The sequence below is a fragment of the Alligator mississippiensis genome, chromosome 6, assembly GCF_030867095.1.
Source record: "Alligator mississippiensis isolate rAllMis1 chromosome 6, rAllMis1, whole genome shotgun sequence".
Taxonomy (NCBI): domain Eukaryota; kingdom Metazoa; phylum Chordata; order Crocodylia; family Alligatoridae; genus Alligator; species Alligator mississippiensis.
Window position 1 is genome coordinate 91,204,608 of NC_081829.1, and position 26,757 is coordinate 91,231,364.

General features: G+C 43.0%; 1 protein-coding gene across 8 annotated transcripts in view; it reads right to left on the bottom strand.

Moving 5' to 3' along the window:
• The window catches only part of ATRNL1 (attractin like 1), a 1,033,288-nt gene that overhangs the window by 878,122 nt on the left and 128,409 nt on the right, over positions 1 to 26,757 (bottom strand). For all 8 annotated transcript variants that reach the window (XM_019485923.2, XM_059730100.1, XM_059730101.1 and 5 more), the window contains exon 5: positions 20,680 to 20,888. In XM_019485923.2, the coding sequence (XP_019341468.1) occupies positions 20,680 to 20,888 (209 nt within the window). The remainder of the gene's footprint in view (positions 1 to 20,679; positions 20,889 to 26,757) is intronic.

Genomic DNA, 26,757 nt, shown 5'->3' on the forward strand with positions numbered 1-26,757 from the left:
AGAGTGCAGGAACAAACCATCCCACTGTGCAGGAACACTAGCAAGTATGGCAGAAAACCAGCTTGGCTTGGCAGGGAACTCTTCAGTAAACTAAATCACAAAAAACAAAGCTTATAAGAAGTGGAAGTTTGGACAAATAACTAGGGAAAACTATAAGAGCATTGCTCAGCCACGCAGGGATGAAAGCAGGAAGGCCAAAGCACAACTGGAGTTGCAACTAGCAGGGATGTGAAGGGTAACAAGAAGGGTTTCTACAAGTATGTCAGTAACAAGAGGAAGATGAGGGGAAGTGTCCCCTTTCTGTGCCCCCCTTACTGACCCCTTTACTGACTGAGGGGGGCAACCTTGTGACAGAGGATGCAAAAAAGGCTGAAGTTCTTAATGCCTTTTTTCGCCTCACTCTTCACAGGCAAGACTACTGCACAGGGCAGCACAGTTTGGGGAAGAGGTGAGCAGCCCTCAGTGGTGAAAGAACAGGTAGGGACTCCTTAGAAAAACTGGACATGTACAAGTCCACGGAGCTAGATGGGATGCCCTGGAGGGTGCTGAGAAGGTTGTCTGATGCGATTGCAGAGCCATTGGCCATCATCTTTGAAAACTCATGGCGATCAGGAGATGTCTCGGGTGACTGGAAAAGGGCAAACAGTGTCCATATTTAAGAATGGGAAGGAGGAGGATCCAGGGAACTACAGACCAGTCAGCTTCACCTCAGTCCCTGGCAAAATCATCCATTTCTAAGCACTTGGAGGAGAAGGCGATTAGGAAGTCAGCATGGATCCACCAGAGGCAAGTCATGCCTGACCAACCTGATGATCTTCTATGATGAGATGACTGGATCTGTGGATGTGGGGAGACCAGCGGATGTGGTATACCCTATTTTTAACAAGGCTTTTAATCTCCCACAACCTTCTCCCAGGCAAACTGAGAAAGTATGGGCTGTGTGAATGGATAGGTGGATAGAAAACTGGCTGGAGCACTGGGCTCACAGAATCAATAGCTCCATGTCTAGCTGGTAGCCAGCATCAAGTGGAGTGCCCCAGGAGTCGGTCCAAGGGCCAGTTTTGTTCAGTGTCTTCGTTAATGACCAGGAAGATGTCAGAGTATACCCTCAACAGGTCTGCAGATGACACCAAGCTGGGGGCAGTAATAGATATGCTGAGAGGTAGGGCTAGGATTCAGAGTGACCTAGACAAATTGGAGAACTGGCCCAAAAGGAATCTCAGGAGGTTCAACAAGAATAAGCGCAAAGTCCTGCACTTAGGAAGGAACAATCCCATATACGAGTACAGGCTGGGGGCTGACTGGCTGGACATCAGCTCTGCAGAAAAGGATACCGGGGGTTACAGTAGACAATAAGCTGAATATGAGTTGACAGTGTGCCCTTGTTCCCAAGAAGGCTAATGGCATACTGGGCTGCATGGGTAGGTGCGTTGCCAGTAGGTCAAGGTAAGTTATTATTCTCCTCTATTCAGCACTGGTGAGGCCACATCTGGAGTTCTGTGGTCAGTTTTGTGCCCCCACTACAGAAAGGATGCGGACAAATTGGAGAGAGTCCAGGAAGGGCAACAAAAATGGTGAGGGAACTGGGGTATATGACTGATGAGGAAAGACTGAAGGAACTGGGCTTAAGTCTAGAGAAGAGGGAAGTTAATAGCAGCCTTCAACTACCTGAATCGGGGTTCAAAAGAGGATGGAGCTGGACTGTTCTCAGTGGTGGCAGGTGACAGAACAAGGAGCAGCGGTCTCAAGTTGCTGCAGGGGATAGATTAGATATTAGGAAGAATTTTCTCACTAGGAGGGTGGTGAAGCACTGGAACAGGTTACCCAGAGAGGTGGTGGAAGCTCCATATGTGGAGTTTTTCAAAACCCAGCTAGACAAAGCTTTAGCTAGGATTATCTAATTGGGGATGGGCCTGCTTTGAGGAGAGGGTTGGACTATCACTTAGCACATGTACAAAGTGAAGGAAAAAAGAAAACAGACGTAATACTTTATGTACCACAATTGAGATAAGAGCTCTGTACTGTCTCAGTCTAGCTTCAACCTTGCCCACTTTTTTTTTTTTTTTTAAGACATTATTAGAAACACAATAACCAGGGAGTGAACAATGCATATAAAAAAAAACCTGTCAGCTTTACCTATTAATTATAGGTGTTTATTTGTATCCACATTATATTTCTTTTTTTTTTTTTAAATGCTGGAAAAACTGATATATTATCCTTTCTTTTGACTTGTGGCCAGAAAAGATAAGTGGTTATAAAATAGTTTCCAATGAAAATTATAATTGAAGCATTTGCATATGGATTCTAAATAGAGTTTTAACCTCATCTGGGCCACAATTCAGCAAACCATTCAAGTACAAGCTTTACCTAAATCCAGAAGTCAGCTGGACTACTCAAATGCTTAAAGTTACACAATTGTTTAAATGCTTTTTGATTATGGAAGAATTTTTATACTTAAAGTTATGCTTTGGGGTCCAACATCAGACAACACTAATAAGAGCTATATATATTAGTTACTATTTTTTACACAGAAATAGAGTGGTCAACAGTGACACCAAGTGGCAAATACTGAACAAAACAAAGACCTGTATGACATCTTGGAAGAAAATAAAACTGTGACCCAGACTGAAGACTGATCACAAAAAGCAATTCTGTTAGTGTTTTCACAATGTCAATCTCTTATTGTATAACAGCGATATGATCATGTAAGATACAGAACATTCAGAAGAGGGTAAATGAACAGGTTAGCACTCAAAACTTACAGTACAGGAACTGAACTTCACAATATCATTCTTACGATCAGTGACAGGGAAACACACACAATTATTTTCCTTTTAACCACTATATTTCACTGTTTCTTTTTCAGGGAAATGCTAAAGCCATGAATATCTTCAGTGTCAGTGTATTTATGCAATACAAAAAAAGTTGTAACAACTGAAAAAACAAACAAAAAAATAATCCCCAAAATTCTATGATAGAGTAAAAATCCATCATTTAAAGAACAGAAGCAGAAGAGTTTGTATTCTTTCCTTACCCAGACTGTATTTTATGGTGCATCTCATTAGGTGAATCTACATGTGACACTACATCACTGTAGCAACACACTACAGCAATATAGCATCCATGGGGTTGCATCCATATACTAGGGCTGTGTGAAGCTTCAGTTGCGGATTTGATTCAGCTAAGATTCGGCCCAATTCGGCCACCAAATCTCCGAATCCAAACTGAATCAGGAGACTCTTTAATCTTTCCAAATTGAATCGGAACCCTCCGAATCGATTCAGAGAGATTTGACGATTCAGACATAGACATAGCTTTAAACATTTTTTCTACATAACTCAAGGTACCAGGCATCGACACTGCAATGGTGGGGCAGATGAAGTGTCCCACAGGAGCGCGGGGGGGAATGGTTCCCAGCATGCTCAGCAGCAGACCCGGAAGTGGACCAGAAGCACTTCTGGTCCATTTTTGGGTCCACCAGAGAGTGAGCACGTGGCAGGCCCCCACCCCTCCACGCTCCTGTGGGACACTCCATCCGCCCCACCATCGCAGAATTCACCTGATACCTCAAGGTATGTAGAAAAAACATTTAAAGCTGTGTCTATGGCCGAATCACTGGTTCTCTGACTCAGCATCGAATCTTCATATTCGAATTCAGCCAAATCGAATTGGAACAGTGATCCAAATCAACAAATTGTCTCACTGTCCCTCAATTCAGGCCGAATCCAAATCTGAATTGAATACGGCCCATTTTGCACATCCTTATCGTCTATACATGACCAGCAGCTACTTCACCATAGCACCATGTTCCCCAGTACAATGTGCCACTACAGCGAAGTAGCTTCTGAAAATAACCATTTATGGCAATAACACATACAGCACTGTATGGGCTTTTACTGCACCCTGTTTTAGTACTTCCTTTTCTTTTTGGAAAAGGAAGTACTAAATCATGGCACAATAACAACGTCGCCATAGCAACACATGTAGATCCGCTCACTGTGTCCAAACAGTATGTATGGGTTTAATTTCTCCAAATACTGTAAATACTACAAAACACAAGTATTATGGGGGAGGAGGAACATTTATGCAGTAGAACTTTCAAAGAACCTTAAATGCATGCATTTTAGTGTAAAGGCAGCACTTCAGCATTAGAAAAAAAGAATGTGAAAATACCTATTTTAACTTTAAATGCAACTAGTATTTTTCTCTGTTTATTTACTATTAGATTTCTTTTCCTTTTAATGTATCACTCAATCTATGAAAAAGGAGAATTTTTTTTCTCTTACTTTTAAGTGAGAATTGGAAATCAATTACATTAAACTCAAAGGCAGAAAAAAATTCCATACGTTTAAAATACCAATTTACTCACATATACAACACTAGAGAAAGAATCTAATTTCTATTTATTGAAGAGTTTCATGAACTGCCAAAGTAACAATCTGCTCCTGTAGTCTACATCCTAAGATCAATTTCCAACTAATGAGAAAAGTTCTTTGCTATTCTTGGTCCCTAATTTTTTCCTTAGAGACTTCAGGGAAAATATGAAAATTGACTTCTTGAATATAGACTTCTAGGTTCTACTGTTCACATAAATAGTAGGAATACATTTAGGAAACACAACTATCCCAATAACAATCTGAAGTTACCAGCCAGCCCCTTTTCATGTCGCTTGAATGTTTTTTATTTAATCTTTCAAAGTTCTCAAATGACCTCTCAAGCATCATCTCTTTCAAAATTTATACAATTCCACAATGAATTTCAGATAGCCTAAAACTATATTTTGCCTCATAAAAGCTAACATAAAGCTATATAGAAAAAATACATAAAACTGTGTAAATTTAAGAGTTGCAGAACGTTTATTTCTTTCCATACTATTTATCAAGGATTGGGACTGGCCTCTGCCAGCTCTTTAAGATGAAAATGCATTAGGAATCTAGAGGTTATAAGTTATCTTGATGTGATTCTGGTAAAGAGGCCTTTTATTCTATTCTAGGATCCTAAAATATTATTTTCTAGTCCTCACTAGTTTCTAGTTCTTTAGCTACTTAAAGGTAATATTTGGATAGGTATAACACATTGCTTAGGAACAAAAGGCTTTGTGTGCCATTTCTCAAACAAACAGGTGTTCTCCTTCCTCAAGAATCTCTCTCCCAACACTGGGTTTGCAGACCAATTCAGAAATCTCTCTTAGAAATGTTTGTCTCCCATTTCATCTCTCAGCCTTCTAAACTTAAACAAAAATATTCTGTTTCTTATCTGCAGTTAGTCCATTTATTAGAGGAGCGCCGATATATTGGTCCATATCGTATCGGCACTGATAAAAGGAAAATTGACATTACCAGCAATCGGTGGTTTTTTGGCTGATGTGGCCGATAACATTGCCGATAAATGCCGTGTGCATGTGTGGGGCAGATCCCCCATGGTGAGGGAGGGTGATGGGAAGGGGCAGAGGCAGGTGCTACACAGCCAGAGCAGGGCAGGGTATGGGATGGAGCCACGGGAGGCTCCTCCAGAGGCCGCTGCTGCACGTAGCCTGGGGGGAAGGTATGGGGCGCATGTGCCCCCCAGATTTGTGTGTGGGGTGAGGGCAGGCTACCCCAGTGCACACTTGGGGCCAGAGGCTGTGCCAGCCTCATCCTGATGGGGGAGGGCTGGGCTAGGGCTGCGCTCAGAGTGGGTGGGGGCACAGCAGGTGACAGCATCAGCACTGGGACAGAGGAGTACTGGGAATTTTGGGGTGGCTGTAGCCCACCTTGCAGCCCACCCCCAAAGTGCTGCCACCACCCACCCCACCCCTTCCTGCTCCAAGCACAGCTCTGGCCCAGCTCCCCCACCAGGAAGAGGTTGGTGCAGCCCCCAGCCCTGAGCACACACCAGGCAGCCCGCCCTCACCCTGTCCACAGATCTAGGGGGCAACATCCCCCCAGTCTCTCTCCTGGATGGCGTACAACAGCAGGAGCCACCCCCTCCCCCCCGCACCTGCCCGCTCTCCCCTGGAATGGGTTTCCAAAAGAGGTGGTACTGTCACCTAATTTGGAGGTCTTCAAGAGGAGGCTTGATAGTCACCTGGCTGGGGTCATCTGACCTCGGTCCTCTTTCCTGCCAGGGGCAGGGGGTTGGACAGGAACAGGAACACTGCGTGTTCTTAAGTGAAGGGCAGGACAAGCCTCTCACTGAGATTGTAGAGAGGCAGCAGCAAGGCTGCCATGCGTAGACCCTGAGATGGTGCAGAGTCACTTGGAGGAACTGGATGCGTTTAAGTCAGCAGACCCGGATGAGCTCCATCCGAGGGTACTGAAGGCACTGTCCAACGTCATTGCACAGCCACTAGCAGGAATAACTGAACGCTCGTGGCGCACGGGCCAAGTCCCGGAGGACTGGAAAAGGGCCAATGTGGTCCCCATTTTCAAGAAGGGGAGGAAGGAGGACCCAGGCAACTATAGGCCAGTCAGTCTCACCTACATCCTTGGCAAAGACTTTGAAAAAATTATCAAGGCTCACATTTGCAAGAGCCCAGCAGGAAAAATTATGCTGAGGGGAAACCAGCACGGGTTCGTAGCAGGCAGATCGTGCCTGACCAATCCAGTCTCTTTTTACGACCAAGTTACGAAACGCCTGGACACAGGAAGAGGAGTGGATGTCGTATACTTAAGACTTCAGGAAGGCCTTCGATACGGTGTCCCACCCCATACTGGTGAACAAGTTAAGAGGCTGTGACTTGGATGACTACACAGTCTGGTGGGTGGCGAATTGGCTAGAGGGTCGCACCCAGAGAGTCGTAGTGGACGGGTCGGTTTCGACCTGGAAAGGTGTGGGCAGTGGGGTCCCGCAGGGCTCAGTCCTTGGACCAATACTCTTCAACGTCTTCATCGGCGACTTGGACAAGGGAGTGAAGCGTACTTTGTCCAAGTTTGCGGATGACACAAAGCTGGGGGGAGAAGTGGACACACCGGAGGGCAGGGAACAACTGCAAGCAGACCTGGACAGGTTGGACAAGTGGGCAGAAAACAACAGAATGCAGTTCAACAAGGAGAAATGCAAAGTGCTGCACCTAAGGAGGAAAAATGTCCGGCATACCTACTGACTAGGAAATGACCTGCTGGGTGGCACGGCAGTGGAAAGGGATCTTGGAGTCCTAGTGGACTCCAAGATGAACATGACTCGGCAGTGTGACGAAGCCATCAGAAAAGTTAATGGCACTTTATCGTGCATCAGCAGATGCATGACGAACAGATCCAAGGAGGTGATACTTCCCCTCTATCGGGCGCTGGTCAGACCGCAGTTGGAGTACTGCGTCAATTCTGGGCACCGCACTTCAAGAGGGATGTGGATAACCCAGAGAGGGTCCAGAGAAGGGCCACTCGTATGGTTAAGGGCTTGCAGGCCAAGCCCTACGAGGAGAGACTAGAGAACCTGGACCTTTTCAGCCTCCGCAAGAGAAGGTTGAGAGGCGACCTTGTGGCTGCCTACAAGTTCATCACGGGGGCACAGAAGGGAATTGGTGAGGCTTTATTCACCAAGGTGCCCCTGGGGGTTACAAGAAATAATGGCCATAGGCTAGCAGAGAGCAGATTTAGACTGGACATTAGGAAGAACTTCTTCACAGTTCGAGTAGCCAAGTTCTGGAACGGGCTCCCAAGGGAGGTGGTGCTCTCCCCTACCCTGGGGGTCTTCAAGAGGAGGTTAGATAACCATCTAGCTGGGGTCATCTAGACCCAGCACTCTTCCCTGCCTATGCAAGGGGTCGGACTCGATGATCTATTGAGGTCCCTTCCAACCCTAACATGTATGAATCTATGACACGATGATCCTTTGTGGTCCCTTCCAACTCTACAACCTATGAATCTATGAATTAGTTGTGCAGTAAAATGTCATGTGTCTACACACGTGACCCTATTAGGCTGGAGTAAACTAATTTTCTACTTAGCCGGATAGTACTTGTACATTTTTTACTTGTAAAAAAAAAAACAAAAAAAAAAAAACTCTGCAGAGTTTTTTACTCCACAGCAGCACATATGTAAACACTGGCCTGGTTGGCTGCCTGCCAGCTAGCCCCACACTGAAGCACCATCATGCCCCAGCCACCTCCTCCATAGCATGTTAAGCTGGGGGTAGCAGTCCCAGGCTGGCAGGTTGACCTCCAGGGCCCCTTGCCAGCTGGGGCTGCTCCAACCCAAATCAACATGCTGTAGTCCTGGGTGCATGTGGAGACACTACGCCCAGGAGCAATAAACTCTGAAGCAATAAGCTCCAGAATTTAGTCATGTGCCTTAACTGCATGTTTAGACCTACCCACAGGAAACTAGAAGAGGCCTTCTTCTGGGTCATAAGGACTAGTCTCCTGTACTGGCAAGAAGTTTGTGTAATTCTGTTCAGGAATTTATCGGGCTTCCTCTTAAAGCCAGTCAGAATTCTGGCCTACAGTCTTCCCATTCAAAGGCTCTTCCACAGCTTCACTCCTCTGCCGGTTAGATAAAATTTTGCCTAATTTACAGCCTACATTTTTACCCAGCGGTGCTCCTTTGCTCTTCTCACTCCCTGGTATGAACCTGCAGATAAACGTTCTAGAAACCAACCACATTGCCTTTCTGCCTTGGTATGCCAAACAAGATAGATTTTTTTAGTCTTCTCCTTTAAGTTAGGTTCCCCATTCCCTGATTAAGCTTCATAGCCCTCCTCCGTGCTCAGTTCCATTTTTTTATTTTTCTAGACCATATACTATAAACAATCAACTAGACTGGTGATGCAATTGCTTTGTACAATAGCATTAATACTCCCTTATCGCTACTGAAAATACTGTGCTTCATGCACCTTCAGGTATGCAGCTGACCACGATTTTTACAAAATGGGCTTAATTAAAATGATCTGGAAGGTAAATTGATACTGCAGGCTAAGCAAGTTATATTTTATCAGAATGCTGATCCTTTATACTCAACAGGAAACTTACTTTAGAAGAAACTGGAATGAAGAAGAATACTACATATCAAAACATTTGATAACAGCATAAAATTGCCAACGCTATTGCTCTGATTCTAGTTTTACATCTACCTTGAACCACTGTAAGGGAGTTCCAGAAATATCAGCAGTGCCTCTTACTGGTTAAAACAAGAATCAGACCTATCCAAAACTGAGTTAGACCTTACAAATTAACATGAATAATAAGGGTTCTTTAGCATTATAAAGAAAATATTTTTTTTAAAAAGTGGGGCTTCTGTACAGAGTAGATCTAGTAGATTGTAAAATGAATTAGGGGTGACACAAAAATTAAACAAATACTTTGAGTGTTCAGTAAAGGAAGATGTGTAGAAAAGGAGGAAACATCAAGATAGTGAATGGGAATGAGTATATTGAGCTGGAAGCAAAGCACTCAGAATTTGTGCTGAAAACTGGGGACAGGATAACAACCCTCCCAGGATACTGAAAGAACAGGCGCATGGAATTGCATATTTAGTAGCAAGTACCTACCAAATTCCCAACCAAGAAAAAAAGCAGAAGTCTGCTGATGCGCAGAGACTTTCTGGCAAGACACTTTCCTTTCCATTTAGGTTAAAGCCCTGAGCATACTTTTCCTTAGAAAGAATGTGCTGGACATAGTAGGAAAGTGGTTTGTCCTAATTATCAACTTTTGCAGCATGTCCTCTTAAACCCTTTCCAGAGCAACAAATATTCAGATGGTAACATAGTTCAATGCTGTAAGCCTTGATAAGGATAAATTATCAGCCTGGCCATCCCTTTCACCTTGTTCAGGATACTTGAGCAATGGTTGAGCAGATTTGCCTACTGCATACTCTTTATGGATGTATAAAGTGTTAAACTTTATTGCAGGTCCTTTTGCTTTTTAAATTCAGCATAAGACACAGCAAAGTAAGAGGATTCCTCCATAAGCCTTAACCTGATGGTATATGGGCAAAGTAACCAACACTTGTGTGGCAGGCAGGCAGGCAGGCAACGGTTTGGGATAGTGCGACTAGCACATGGGACTTGAGTCTCTCCCACTTTCAAATGCCATCACAAACCTACAATATTTTGAAGTGTTTGTCGATTGTCATGCATGTTTTCTTAAGCTTTATTGATATGCCACATGTAGTCTCTATATATAGGTAGCATAAAACTGTATTTAGCATTATCATTATTAGGTCTGTAGGAATTATGCTACTTGATCATGTTTTTGCCAAGACCATTTAGCAAAGCAACGATTAATTTAAAAATCCTTCCTCAATTCACATTGGAGAGAAGTAATTGCTCAAAATTAGCATCGGACGTCAGTACATTTAATGGCCAATCAAATAGACCCTTGAAGACCTAAATTGAGGCACTTAAGCCAGGCTTTCCAGACAATAATATATGCATTTTCTAAAAAAAGACATCTTGTAGCAGGAACAACACCAGGCTATTCAAGTTATTAGGGAAGGACATTTTTTACAGCGGGCAAATTAAGTGAGAGAGTAACTTTAGGATCCTGGATTAGCAATCTTTATATCTGAAAGAATACAAATATGTTCCTGGTAATAACTGGAGCAGGAAATACATTTGGTCTGGTAAACAACTACAGCCTTGGAGGACAGGGAGCTATTTGCACAGTATGGGCTCCCTAAGAATCCAATGGATAATGTATGTAAATGGCCAGATAAGAATCTATACTTAAGCCTTGCCATGGGAGCAAGCGTTAGTTTGATCCTGGGTAAAGGGAATGACTTCAGGCCCTCAGCCAGTAAATTGAGTGAAACAGGCTGACAGACCGTGCGGGGAGCTCTGACAGGAAGGTCAGAGGCAGCGGTCGCTTTCTAACCTGTTGAGCTGAGTAGAAGCTTCATTCTTAGGTTTAAGATGCAGCGTAAAATCATATTTCTTTTTATAGCTCTGACTATCTCAACATATGGTTATTGATTTCTTACATTTGCTCATTTTTAACTAATAAAAACTAACAAAAAGATTTATTATATTGTCAAAGGATAAGTGTGATTTCAGAGTATTTCATCATATTCAAGGGAAAGAGGATCAATTATTTCTGAACACGTGACCAGACAGGTGCATGATTCTTCGAGCTGACAAAATCACCTCTGATAAGAACTGGTACGCCCTGTGAGGCAGGTAAAGCCAAGGCACAGTAGGGCATGAAGCTGACCTTTGGAGCATTTCAGTAATGTAACGAGGGTTCAGACTCTTGGGGGATCGGGCCCTTTTAAAAGAACTCTGCAGCCATAATCTTCAATAAGAGCATAGCTGTAAAATGCTTTCAGTGGCTGATTACATGACAAAATGTCACTTGTGTCAGCACCCTAAGTTTTCAGAGGGTACACTTTAATCATTTAATACTTAAATTTTACTGTATTTTTACTCAATGCCCTAACCACTCCTGTGGAAGATTTCTTTAAACACTTTGCATTACATCTGACTATACAACAAAAAACAATATTCCAATAAGGCAATTGCCTCTGACAAATCCATCCACACTTTTGGGACAATTTTTTTCTACAAATTCTGTATGAATTACGGTAATGTAAATGTTGCTTTCAAAAACTAAGGTCGAAAATTATTTGTGGAAAGGCTGTAAATCCAACAAGTTCAACAATGGCTTGATTTTCAAAATATATCTGCTAATCCTACTGGCTTCCCCGGGATTTGTAAAATGATAAAGTTCTTCTGAAAACCGTACATCAAAAGGTATAAATACTGGTTTGGGAACTTAACTTAAAATGTTAATCTATATCAACTGACAATGGGAGAAAATACTTATGGGTTGGATTTTCCATAAGCCTGAAATTATTTTGATGGATGGTATGAATGTACTGTTGGTTTAATCACGAGGAACTTAGAGGGCAACAGTCTGCAAGCTGTGCAGCTGCTGTTGATAAGGAAAAAGAATGAATGGATCTGCCTCTCAGAAAAATAAAAGGCCACACGCTTCTGCAGATGCTGAAGACAGCTCAAGCAGTCAGTGATGAGTTAAAGAAGCAGCATGATTTTGATAAACAGATTATAATAGATGCAATGATGGCACTTTGTTAGCTCAGAAGAGGCAGCTTTCTGGATATCTGGTGGTGATGGGGGGGTGGGTTTCCACCCCCGCTCTAAGTGGCCTTACAGAACAAAAAGTTTATGTGATATACTTCTACTCTGACCATCCACATGCAGCAAACTCTAAGAGGCAGTCCCTAAGAGCTGGGCACCTTCTGAAATAAGGCCACATAGGCATTAGTCCATTCAGCACCTAACTTTACATACCCTTGCTTACCCACAGCACCTTCAGGAACAGGACTGGGAAGAACCTCTCAAAGATCAACAAAACCAGTCCCTGCATTCACAGGAAAAATCATTATGTAATCCTGCTCATCAACTTATCAAACTCCATCCTAAAACACTAGTTATGATTCTGGCCTAGAGTACCCCTGTTCAAAGACTCCTCCACAACTTCACTTCTCTGATATTTAGAGAAAACTTTGCCTACACATTTACCCAGTGGTGATCCATTGCTCTTCGCCCTCTCTTGTACAAACCTCCAGGTACATTTCTAGAGATAAATCACATCACCTCTCTGCCTTGGTATTCTAAACAAGACAGTTGCTTTTAGTCTCCTTGGCCACATCCAGATGAGCACACAGGTTTGGTTCCCCAGGAGACAACTAGCAGCAGGACACCTGGTGCCATCACTAGTTGTCCCCAGGGAATTCCCATGCCATGAACCCTCTGGCACGACACAGCAGGTTACCCTGGATAAGGTAGAAGCTGGAGCGAGCACAGTTGCTGACCCCAGCAGCCTCACCTAGGGTCCTGGGAGCCAGGAAAGCTGCAACCATGTCACTTCTGGAGCTTGGAGCCTGGCCAGCAGCCACAGCATGGCTCTGGCCTGCCAGGCTCCAGTTTTGGGCAGCGCACACTGTTCCCACGTGTGCCGCCCCACTTTTTTTCCTACATGGCTTTTTTTGACCCTTGGATCTCCAGGACTCAAAAAACAAAACAAAATGAAACAAAACAAAAAAACCCCGCACTGCAAGGTAGCAGAGTGGGAAACGCCCAAATGCGTGGTATGTGGCGCCACAGACCAGTCTACCGCACCACTTACTGCTCAGCCACACTTATCTGGATGCAGTCCTCCTGTAAGTTAGGTTCTTCTTTTCCCCTTTGTAAGAGGTTGATGTCGCACCACTCGGAGCCACGCAGTCTCCCGATTGGAACGGTAGCCTCGTCATTGGAAAAACTTCCTGCCACACCTTTGATGTTATGGGAGATATGTCTACACACTCTTGGGAGATAACAGATATTGGTCCTAAGCTCAAGATGCTGACAGCTCTTCATAGGGCTCCACTATCCCCACCCCCTGCCCTCACCACACCTGATGTTCTGGGCATTGCTACATGCCTCTGAGGTCGACATTCCTACTCTCGCTCGAAGGACCCTTGCCTGAGTCTTTGGCTAATTGGCTGCTTGGCCCGTTCTTCCCTGCACCGGTCCCTAGGCAGCTATTTCTCTTTTAGTCCCCTGTTGCCCTCCTGGGACTAAGACCAACTCTTTTTCGCCCACCCTCCCAGGGAGCAATTCCGTCCATTCCTCCTTCCATCCCCAGGTCTCCGGAGTGGTTCTCTTCACCCCCCGGTACCGGATTCACTGGTTAGTCAGCTCTCCCCGTTGGATCAAGTTCTTCACCGACTCCCACCAGGTAAGTTGAGAAGCTGAAGTTTTTCCTTAGGCTCTGGGGTTGGTCTTCTCATCCCGTTTGTTCTCTATCTCCCTATCCTGCTCTTCGATGTCTTTCTGTTCTCCTCCGACCCTGGACACTTCCTTAGCATCCCTTAAATCCTCCTCTTTCTAGCTGAGTCTGCTGTGGCAGTCTCCTATTCACTGCCCATCTGACCCAGCTGTTACCTCTCTGGCTCGCCGGTGCGGTCTTTTCTTTTGCCGTGCCGTTTTCTCCCTCCCGGGTTCGAACCCCAGTGTTTGAGTATGCCTCGGCAGCATTTGATCTGCCGTAGCCCCAGCTGACTCCTCTGATCAGCCAGAGCACGATGTTTGCCTTGTCCCGGCTAGCTGCAGCTTCTCCTATTTCCTGGGGTAAGTTTAGCCTTTTTGCCTCCCCCTTGCCTTAGTCATCCTGTCACACCCTTCCTAAACCTCGCGGTTCCCCTCTGTACCTGGTTCTAGTCTGAATTCATTTTTTCTGACCACTGATGACCAGAACTATAAATAATTTACCATATGGATAATATAATTGTCTTTAAAGACACGTTATGATTTCTGACCCTCCTCTTTGCTGACACCGCCACCCAACTTTGTATCATCTTCAAATTTCCACCAAGCCATTTGATTCAAAAGGGTGCATTTACATCATGATTGGCAGCTGGCTAAGAAGCATTGCCTACAGAACCATTCAACATCCACCCCATCAGACCATGCTATATTCTACGCAACAGAGATAAGCAAAATTAGAAGTACACTGAAAACACTCGGACCAAAAAGAAGACTTACGACATAGAAAAAGAGTAAGGACAAGCCCCCAGTCTGTACCATGTACCGGTACATACTGGGGACTGACTCGCTAAGCAGCAACTCTGCAGCAAAGGACGTGGGGGTTGTGGCAGAATACCGTCCCTGTCTCTCTCCAAAACTCTGCTACATGACAATTGGTTACCATGGTCACTCCTCTGCTCCATCTCTTCATGTGACACCGAGTTGTAACCCTAAGTTAGATGCATTCCTGAGAGAGGGGAGAAACCTGCTCCCTCTGCCTACGCGACTGGCATCACGTACCTGGGTTGGGGGCTTAGGCTCCCTATTGTTCTAAGCAGTGCCCATCTACCTGGCAGCCAGTATTGCATTTCAAATTGGCTGGATGGCAGCTAACAGATGCTGGCCTCCATTGGACTAGGTAAATGAGGTCATAAAGTCTATATAAGCTAAGGACTGCCCAGGAGGAGGGGCAGTAGCCATAATGAAAACTCAGAGAGAAGCTGGACCATCTGAAACTTGCTCTCTCTCTTGAAATTCATGATCAATGAACTGCCTGCCTCCAGAGGGAATCTCCACCAACACACACCCCCCCCCTCTGATCTTCAGAAAGTATCTTGACGCCCACCTTGCTGGGGTCATGCGTGCCTGTGTTATATCTACATTAACACGCATACACTCACCCCCCCCCATTTCTATCCTTGTCACTGGGGTCCTGACATAAAAGGGACAAAAAACCTTGTATATGCAAGTATTCTGAAATAGTAGCTTAGTGAAAAGTACGTGCAGAATACATACTGAAAAACTGCAAAGCCTGTTGTATGAACTTTGATCATTTTTATGGGACACCAGATTGTTTAGGATTTGCACTGATTTTTTTCAGTTAGTGCAGTAGCTTTCTGTCTTAATACAAGGTTTTTAGACACACACACACACTTTGTGCCCCCTCCTCCCACACGTATCAGTATGTAATAAAATAAAAAAGCCAGACAAGATTTCTGACTTGCAACCTCTTGAAGTAGCACAGATGGTAATGAATTGAGATTGGTTGACTAGGAGTTGATAATATAACTAACATTTTTATTAGGGCTGTGTGAAGCTTTGGTAGCCAATTCAATTTGGAGGAGATTTGGCCCAATTCGTTGGCCAAATCTCCGAATCCGATTTGGAGATTTGGCCCAATTTGGCAGCTGATTCTCCAAATTAAAATGGAATTGAGAGACCCGTTAATCTCTCCGAATCAAATCGGAAGCCTCTAAATCGATTCAGAGAGATTAAGCTATAGACTGTACAGGCAGGCACTAGGCAGTGCCAGTGGGAGCAGCTGGATGAGCCCTGGCAGCTCCAGGAAAAGCTGTGGCTTGTGGGAGCTGCTCCCCCAACTGGGATGAGGCAGCCCTGGGAGAAGCCATGGGGTCTGCAGGGAATGATCAAGGAGCTGGAGGATTGAACTTGGGAATCAAACTGGGAGCTGGGGAACTGAACCAGGAGCTGGGGGAACGAATAGGGCCCCAGCTCCCACTTCAATCCCCCAGCTCCCAATCATTCCCCCCAGCTCCCTTGGCTTCTCCGAAGGCTGCCAGCACTGCCTGCCTCACCCCGGCAGGGGAGGGCAGCCAAGGGAGCAGCTGGACAAGCTGCAGCTTGAGCCAGCAGCCCTGGGAGAAGCCACGGGGGCTGGGGGCAATGACCGGGGAGCTGGGGGATTGAACCAGGAGCTGGAGGGAAGCCCCTGTTCATTACCCCAGCTCCCAATCATTCCTCCCAGCTCCTGATTCAATCCCCCAGCTCCTGATTCAATCCCCCCAGCTGCCACGGCTTTTCCCAGGGCTGCCAGCTCTACCTGCCTCGCCCCAGCAGGGGGTGCAGCTGGGGGAGCAGCCAGATGAGCCACAGTTTCTCCTAGGGCTGCTGGCTCAAGCCGGGGCTTATCTGGTTGCTCCCCCAGCTGCTCCCGCCGAATAAGTCTATGGCCGAATAAGATTTGGCACTGAATTTCTTCGGATTCAGATGAATCGAATCAGGACAATGATTCGAATCACCGACTTGAATCACTGTCCCTCCAAATTGCCAAATCCAAAGCGAATACTTTCCGCTTCACACAAGCCTAATTCTTACCATATAAGTAACAACCTACTCTTTAAATAGACTTCACAAACTTTGACCACCATTTCAGTGAACGTACTCAATGAGTAAAATGCTGCTCAAGGGAAGCAGGAATCTCAGAATCTACCCCCATATCTAAGAAGAATGGATGAAGCAAAACAAACATGCACAAACTTTTTAGCCTCATCTTCCCTGTGAAACCTGTAGACTGTTGGTTTTTTTCAGTGAATAAACTGCTAAAATTACCAACCAGTCATGATAGGCAAATTTGAAAAACAGAATGCCATTTAAAAATTTTATTCAGACACTATTTTTACATTAGAGGGAAGAATCAAACGTTAAATATTTTGAACACTCCTTGTCTGCTACAGAAAGAACGAGAAACCTGTGGCAACAAGTTCTCTCTTACTACTACAGTTATGCTACACATACATAATTGAACAAGCGATTACCATAATAATTAGTATTGTACTGAGAAAACGTTTTATAAAAATTGGTTTCTAGTACTGAAAGCAAAGGACAACATCAATATATTTCATTGTTAACGTATTAGTATTTTCTAACAGTAACAGTACATGATAAATAGTTCTGTCTCTTAGACAATTCTAAATATTATGCTGAAAGATAACAATGTTATTATTCAATTAAATATAGCTCAAAAAGTCACTAGAATGTTTACCACTGTGGAGCTGCTTTATTTTTTTTCAACTGGTCTCAGGGTTTCCAAAAGTAAATGTATTAAATACAATACGCTTTTTTTGTCCAAAATATCTCATTCATAAGAATGCAAGTGTATCTGTCACACAGCAGAGTTCCTCCAGCTCAACTTTTACAAGAGTGCTGTGTTTGGGGACCAATAAATTGCATCAATATGTTCTTAAATCTCATCTTTCTTGAAGTAGACTTCAGGTACAGGGCCTTTTTTGGCCTCTCAGCAGCATACCCTCTAAGCTGTGCGGCGTGCGCAGGTGCGTTCACGCCGCACTGCCAGGCGCACCTGTGCAGTCACACAGCTTAGAGGGAACACTGCCTCTCAGGCATACTACCTGAGTATGGGGCTCTCCTTCTTTTACCCTTCCCTGATATGGGACCTCCTTATTCCCCTAGAACTGTCCTACGCCCCCAGAACCAGGAGTCTAAGCACAATTTCATAAAGGTTCAACTTTGTAGCTACTTTGGATTTCTACTTCACCTCTTCAGGGACAAGTGAAAAGCTGAACCAAATTTTTTTAATGGCTCCTAGAACTAAACACCAGCTACGAAGTGGAGCGCTATCACCCACCCTCCTGATCCAACAAGAAACGTCTGTTGGGTCACGAGGGTCAGCCTAACTCATGATGCTTCTGTGAAGCGCTGAGTTAGACCAGAGAGCAGTACATTTATCAGCACCCAAAATTTCTCCTCTTTCCTCTGCAGCCAGTTTTCCTGTTTCTCTCCAATGGGTTTCATATTTTAAAAAACACCCCACTTCTGCAAAAGCTTACTCTTTTCTTCCTCTCTCCTGCCTCATTCTGTGGGAACACAAGCCTTCCTGTCTCAGCAAGAATGACCCTCTCTCAACCTTCTGTTCATTTTGGGAGATGATCACATTCACTGATCAAGTGATCCATTGCTAAGTTCTCCTCCCTCCATCCCAGAGTTCAGACTTCCAACGCCATTTTTCTCAGGGTGATAGCCATCTCATTATCCAATGGCACCCCAAGTGAAGGAAAAAATTATCAAAGTTTAACAATCCTCATTTTTAGTTAAGGGTCAGGTTCAAGAATTTCTCAGTATTCCCTTGGTTTCTCTCTCCATAAATGGCAAAAGAGTGCAGAGAAGTGAAACACCTTCAAGTGGAATTTGCAATCTGAGATGCAAGCCTTGGTATCAAACATGTTTTATATTGTAGATATAAAAATATACACATTTGTCTATAAATATATATAGACAAATGCCATAAACGATCATATCGCCCATCAAATTATATTGCTGGGGATCTAAACACCTTCAAGTCAGTTCATGCAATAACACCCCATTGTGCTAGACCAGTGGTTCTCAACCTTTTTAGACTCAAGGCACTACTCGGAAAATTCCAGCTCTTAGGTTTTTTTACACTTTTTTATTTTACTGCAGAAAAATAGACCGGTTTTTCTGTTGAAAAGAACTCAAAGGACCACAATTATGGATTTCTAGCTGAAATCTTTGGCTAGGTACAGATATTCAAAAAGCCCAAGGTAGAATTGATTTAAGTTATATAGTTTTCTATAAGAGATGTGGTTTATATCAGTAACAACAGAATACATATTCACCTGGGAGGGGGTGGCAGGAAGTCTGCAAATCTTAGACCAGATTGTGCCATTTTTAAACCAGTCTGCACATGCTGAACTTGTTCGGTTATGGGTATAGACTGGTTTTATGTTATGGGTATAGACTGGTTTTCGATTACTTATACCAAAAAAGGGTGACGTCTGTACCTGGCCTTTGGGTTTATCTTGTGACTCATGTTTGTACAGCTAATGGTGCGAACATTGTGGAGCACCCCATGGCAGCCATGAAAGGAGCCCAAGGCACCTCAAGATGCCATGGCACCTTGGTTGAGAATTACTGTCCTAGACAAATGCTCAGTGCTTCCTTTTGTCTTGTACAGGACAGAAAGGGAACAGGTGGTTTTCGGCTACCTTTCTACCCCCTCAATTCTTAGTGATGCCAACAAAACATATTATAATTAGACAAGTCTGTTCTAAAATTGCACTAGCATATAACTGGCATATCTTCTACAGGTGGCACTGTCACCTTTGCCACAGCACTCTGATGGCAGCTGATTTTGCAAATGTTTATAACTCAGGCCCTTGTTCAGGAAAGCATATAGACTTTTATCCTCTACAAGATCTATCCTTCACCTAATCAGACTTATGAGACTTAAAAGTTTTTAAGCCAGTTACTGTGGTTTCAATGAAGTACCTTGTCCCCTTTCCTCAGAGCCCTTTTCTTTACTATTACAGGTGGAGGTTTCATCTGCGGGATGCTTCTTCCACAACACCCACAAGATGTCGCCATTGCTAAAAAAACGTCCACACAAGATACTTCATCTTCTTGAAGCGAGACCTCAACGGACCCTTCGCCATTGTAATTTCCTCAAGAGATTTATGGGGGCGCTGACTTTTACTATAGTTCTATTGATCAACGAACCAAAGGAATTTAATCCTTCAAACACTCTCCTAGGTATATTATCTCGAACAGCTAAATAAAGTCGGGGATGACAATTAGTACTTTCTTTCTGTCACTTAAGTAACAAGCAATAATGACCTGCGATGCCCAGAGTGACGAACCTGTTAAGTCATATGAAGCAAATCTAAATAGTTTCTTTGAGAGGAGAATGGCAATTTAAACAAGCAAGAAGCTAACCTAGCTGAACTGGTAAGAGAAGTTTAGATTAGCAGTTAAATTCTGTTTGGAACTTAAATAACAGAATTAAAAAATTTTTTAAAGTAATTTGTTAGCAGATAGATACTATGGCCTAGGTCCTCAAAATCACCCAATTATTTGGACATTTTTGAAAACTCTACCCAATGACTATTTTTGGATACTTCATCCAAAAAACTTCTGTAAATCAGCAAGAATCTAGAAAAAGAAAGAAAAAAATAATGAAAAAGAAAAGACATAAGAGAAAGTGATTTGGAGTGACTGGAGAAAAGGAAGCAAAGAAAATAACTACTTAACATAATAGTTAACTACAGCAAAAATCCTGGAGAGGTAATAACATAAAACCAAGTAGTAAATGTTTACTCTGTGGGATAACAAGTGTGTTAAAAAGCAATAAACTGAAATTAAGAAAGGAAATAGCAGAGGTTTCAAAAGCATTAAAAATATTAATAGAAAGAGAAATTTAGGCTCTGGAGGGAGCTGAGAAACTGTCTTGAACAGTATTCAATCTGCTCAGAATTCTTGCAGGACTATTGTCATTCACTGAACCTACATAAAAATACCAAGAGGAGATTGTTGCTCCACATAAAATACCTAACGTCATTTAGAAACATTTTTTAAATTAAGCATTAACTTTATAAAGATGTACATTTGGAGAGTAGGTATGAAGAGATAAATTAAGACTCTTCTAGTATACTGACTTCTTTTTTCAAAACAAACACTTACCTTGCCAGCTATCGTTGCATACACACAGCTTCTCGCCTGTCAGATCACAGTAGCCATGATCTGGGCTGCCACAGTTAGCTTTACAATAGGGAATATCACAGGCTTCACCTTTCCAATACTTGTCACATTCACAATATACCCGGCTTGGAATGGAGACACTCGTTGTACATTTCCCGTGCCCTGAGCAATTATTAGGACAGGAATTGATCCTGTAAAAAAGAAAAATGTATAAAAATAAAGGAGAAAAGAGAAAGTACAGAGATGAAGAAAGCGTGTGTATATTTATATATAAAACATTATAATAACATTGTATTTGCTGTACACAGTACTTTTTAAAATCTACATATTTCCAGCAAATCTAAAGTTAATTCTTTTTCGATATAGTTTAAACAGTTCTGAATAAACTAAATTTATGTCTCTACCTACAATTCAGGGATCAGGAACAGAAACAGATGCTGCTCTAAGTATCCACCTAGTGAATTCAACCTTGTTGTGTAGGACCTTCTGTCTCTGTAATTTGCTGAAATGCCTTCTATAATTTGCTGGATCTGCCCTGGATTTATTCTGTTAACAGTATGCAGTACTGCTATCATATCTTACAGGCCAGGATTTTTTGAAAGGTTTTTAATTTTATTCTTTTTAATTTTCTCATCATCCCACTACTGGCACGTTATTGGATAAATAGTGATCTGTAGAGTAAAATACAATGTAAAAACATAATGCAAAGCCGCCGTTATAAAACATTTAACACTGAACACCTCTGGCCCAAGTCATAAAATTGAAAGCATAACGTAACTCTCCATACCCTGCCTGCCTTCCCCAAAATCAGGAGTTTTAAAAGTGATGTAAATCTTAGGAAAACAATTTGAGAATGATAGCATGGATGGTGCAGAAAGGGAAGAAGGACTGCAGGAGCAAGAGCCCAGTGTCTTGCTGCCGTGTAGACTCTGAAAACAGCAATTTCTGTCCAGTGTAAATTTCCAAGCCCAACTTCGTAGCAAAATATCAACTTGACTTCACGATATCCTTTCACTCAGTGTCAGCAACACTATTTTTCTGTTCTCCCGCTGGAGAAAAATTCTCTTTACAAGGCATAGGCAAGCATATAGTATGAAGCAAGCTATCTCCACCCCTGGCGTCAAAGATTTAATAAGGCAATGCCAGCTAAAATAGAGCCGTTAGTTTCTATAAATAATTTTATGTGTCTGAACACAGAAACACAACAAAGGGCAAAGGCACATTATATGTGAAGGTGGGCAGTGGGAAGACAATTCTCTCCTGACTCCTGAAACACAGCTTACAGAAGGAGCAACAGGGGAAAACAGACTAATACCATCCCTATGCAGCAGCCATAGACGATCTCTCTGAAAAACAGAAAAAAAACAGTTGCCGAGCACAAAACCAATCTTTGAAAATTCTTCCCCATGTCAGAAACAGGAGGAAAAATATACTAATGTTAATCATTTCTATTCTACCCATAAAACAGAGATAAGAGCTGGTAAATCTTTCAGTTATGATTATTTCAGTATAGCATTACAATTATATGTGCTAATGTTCTTGAATTATTTAAAAAAAAACAAAAAACACACACACAGAGGAAACAGTTGCTAAGAATGCTACGTCATATTGCAATTAGCTCCCAAAATGAGTAGAAGGGTTCATTGACAGCTTTCAGAACAACTGAGGAAAATATATCAATTGAAGCAATAATTGCTGTATGTTTTTATATAATCTGAAAGGATGGGGTGCATTATTTTGTGTGACAGAACTCAAACAAATGTGCCAAAAAAAAAGAAGAAGAAAATCTTTCAAGATTACATTCTGTTACATTCTTCCAACTTGGCGCACATGACCACCAGGTAATTAGAAGGGGATTCCCACATGCTTGCCAGCTAGGATCATAATATCATAGAAAAGTAGGACTGAAGGGGACCTCACAAAGTCATCTAGTCCAGCCCTGTGATCAAGGCAGGACCTTTCTCAAGTAAACCATCCCAGACAACTATCTGTCCAACTTGCTTTTGAACATTTCCAGGGATGGAGATTCCACAATTTCTCTAAGTAACTTGTTTCAATGCTTGACTACCACTTAAATCAGGAAGTGCCTCCTAATTTCCAGTTTAAATTTCCTCTGTTGCAGCTTGAGGCCACTCCTCCTAGTCTTGTCCCCTATGGCCACAGAAAAAGCCCAGCTCCATCTTGTCTATAAACTGCCCTTCAGGTATCTGAAGACTGTTCATCAAAACCCTCATCAATCATATCTTCTCCAGGCTGCATAACTAGTTCAGCAGTTCCCAATCTGTGGTACACATATCACCAGTGGTCTGCAGACAACCTGCCAGTGGTACATGTTAACAGATTTATTACAATTACTTTACATGATAAGAATTTGCTGGTGGTACTTAAGGCTGTATCATTTTAAATTGGTGGTGTGCAATCAGCCTTTCCTAATAAGTCTTGTTCTCCAGGCCACTGATCATTTTTATTGCCCGGTGCTGCATTCTTTCCAAACTGTCCACATCCTTCTTCAAGTATGGAGCCCAAAACTGGACACAGTACTCCAAGTGAGGCCTCAAAATGCCAAGTAGAATGAAAGAATCATTTCCCATGATTTGAAAGTGACCCTACCATAAATATAACCTAAGATGCTGTTGGCTTTTTTGCAACAAGAGCACACTGTTGCTCATATTCAGTTTAGGGTCCACTGTAATCCGCAGGTCCTTCTCTGCACTGCTGCAGTCTGGCCAGTCATTTCTCAGTCTGTGTTTGTGCATGAGTTTATTCCAGCCCAACTGCAGGATTTTGCACTTTTTCTTGTTGAGTCTGTTTTGATCAACTGCAGACCATATTTCTCGTCTATACAAGACATTCAACAGCCTAGCCCTGCCCTCCATAGTGACTGCAGGACCAAGCAATTTGATGTCATGCACAAATTTGCTAAGTGTATGTTGAATCCCATCATTCAAATTGTTAAAGAAAAAGTTGAACAGTACCTGAGGTCAGGCTGACAGGTCTCTAATTCCTGTGCCCCAGCCAGCTGGGGAGCAGCACATGGACACAAGAGAGCAGGCAGCCTACGCACACTGCGGAGCACCCTGAGCCCCAGCCAGCCGCTCCTGGGCTGGTTGGGGAACAGTGTGCGAAGGAGAGAAGGCAGCCCTAAGCTGGCTGCTTCCCTGTCTCCGCATGCCTCAGCATGGGGGCTCCACTGCAGAGTCTCTGCGCAGAAGCACACCCCAGGGAGCAGCCAGCCCAGGGCTGCCAGCTCCCCTCTTGAGGCATGCTACACCCTCAGCCAGCCAGGGAGCAGCTGGCTGGGGTGCAGAGTGCCTCAGCGTGGGGGCTTCATAGCACACGGAGAAAGGGGAGCTGCTTGCTCCCCCATTTCCATGTTTGTCCCAGTGCACAAGACTCTGGCCTGCTTTGTGCCACTTGTTTCTTCGGGAGGTTTTGTCGTTGTTTTTGTTACCAGGAAATCCCAGTAGCAAATTTTGCCCCAGCACTGCAAATTTGGATCATAGCACATGATTTAACGTGCAAGGTATGTGGTCTGTAGTGCTGCAAAGAGGTTTTGCAGTACTAGAAATCACAAGTGCCTGCACATCTAGACTCAGCCCTATAGTGTATCCCACCCAAGCTTGGCAACTGGAAAGCATCTGGCTTCTCTAAGCAATACCTAAATTGTTCTGCCACCAATCTAGACTGAATGTCTCTTCTCCTATCTTTTCTGCCAACTACATTCAACATCCAATAGCTGCCTCTATCTGTGAAGACTGAAGTAAAAATGGCCTTAAATACTTCAACCTTCTCTGCATTATCTATAACCAGATTGCCTCTTGCATTCCATACATGACTTATGGTTTTTCCTGGTCTTCCTCTTACTTTTGACATGTATAATCCCTTTTTATTGCCTTTTAAACCCCTTGCCAACTGCATCTCAAATTGTGTCTTGGCTTTCCCAATTTTCTCTCTGTATGTCCATACAATATTCTTATACTCCTCCCTAATACTATGACCAAGTTTCCACTTTTTGTAGGATGTACAGGCATTGTTTCTACCAGAAGAATTTCTCCCAGAGGAAACATGGAAGAGATCAAGACTGAGACCCAGTCAGTCCCAAGAATGAAAGTCTGGACGCTCCCCTCCTGGTCTGGTCTAGGGGAATTCCCATTTGCGGGGCAGGACCTCATCGCTTCAGTCCCCTCCCATAACCTAGTCCTCAGACAGGGAACAAGGAATGACCCAGGGAGCCTTTCCCCATTGCTCCACTCCCATCCCGCAGACCTAAGGAAGACCTGAGGGATGGTACTGTGATACCCAAAAGTGTGTCTACATCTGTCCCAACCATGCAGGCGGTGCAATAAAAGATATCACCCACAAGAATTCTTTGCCCTTACATATTTCCTGGACCATCACAGCAACAACATAACTTCAACACATTAAAAATCAGCACATTCAAATCAATAAATGAAAATACTTTTTCAAACAATATATGCGGAGCTTATAGTCAAAGGAAATAGCCAAGACCAAGAATTAACCAAGATTGGACACTTATGCATAACAAGAATATCCAGTGATATTATAATGTTTTAGAAGGTCATTAAACCTACTGTAGCAGGGCCCAGGCTAAGCTCCAACTGTTAGAGGTAACAATGAGGCCAAATGTGATAGGCAAATTAATTCATGCCTGCTTAGAGAAAATCCTCGGGAGGTGAACTAACTTCAGATCAACCCAAGTTAACCCAGCCTAGTAAACATCTGTATGCATTCGCAAGACCAGCCACTCCCTCCAACCCCAGGGCTGTGCTGTTCCTACCCCCAATCCTCCTCCCCACAGACCCACCAGCCCTGAAGTTACTTACTTCAGGCTGCGTGTGCCAATCCCAGCAGTGGAGAACAGCTGCTTGTGCCTGTCTTACTTCAAGCAGCTAAACCTAGGTAAGCCACCTAAACCCAAACCAAGCCCTGACTACAATAATAACCTGAATACAAATCATAAAATAATGATCAAATCAACAATAAAACTTTTCAAATGGTATTTTTAAAAGAAAAGGAAATCCTGATATGAAAGAAGCAAAAGAAAACGAAGTTTGTACTCAAACTGGAACGGTGTTTGTTTTTTTTGAATAGGGCTGAAATACCATCTGAAATACCAGATGGTTTCATACTTTTCTCTGAAACAATATTCCATCTGATGCTATCACCAGTAGTGTGTGTGTGTGTATTATATATATTAGTTGAAACAGATGCCTTTTAATTACAATTTGAATATTAGTAACCTCAAATAAGAAATTAATTCCTGTGACACTGCAGAAACTAATAGATAGTTATTCAAGAGAATGGACATTGTAATTTTCATTCTTCTAGACAGCTGTCTTATAAGGCAACTAAATAAAATGAGTCCTAGGACCAGTAGAAATTCTCCACTGTTGTTTTTCTGTTTAATTTAACTCAAAATTTGTCACTAAAGATAATTTATTTTATTTTTCTGGGGCACTAATGAATGGAAGACTTATTAGAACAGGCAGACAAGGTTCCTTGGGTGAATTTGATATCTTTTATTAGACCAACCCAAAAAGTTGGAGAAAAGTTATTAAGCAAGCAAGCTTTCGGGTTCAAAAACCCTTTGTCAGGCTGAGGAAGTTTCATCAGTTGGTGTGTGAATTTCTATTACAGAAAATGGAAAATCAACACTGGTTGTTAGCAGAGCACTAAATAATTCTGGATCAGATCAGTTAGCCAAATTCACCTGGATGGTGTGGTAAATAGGGCTTACCTCAAACATTTATTTTAATACAGCTAATATTGAAGACCTATAATACCAAAGCCACAACTTAGAAAAATACAGCCGATAACCAAATGAACATGAGCTGAATGAGGGCTAAGAACGTAGCAACAGTGAAGAACAAACTGGACATTTGCAAGGATATTCAAAGTTATCAGAATTACTTAATGTAAAAATCTGAAAAGGATAGTACTTCACAGTTTTAGCCAGCTTCTACAGAACTGGATGAGATCTGACACGGGAGACCAATTATCCCATACCTACTAGCTACAAGGTTCTTATACTTCCTCTGA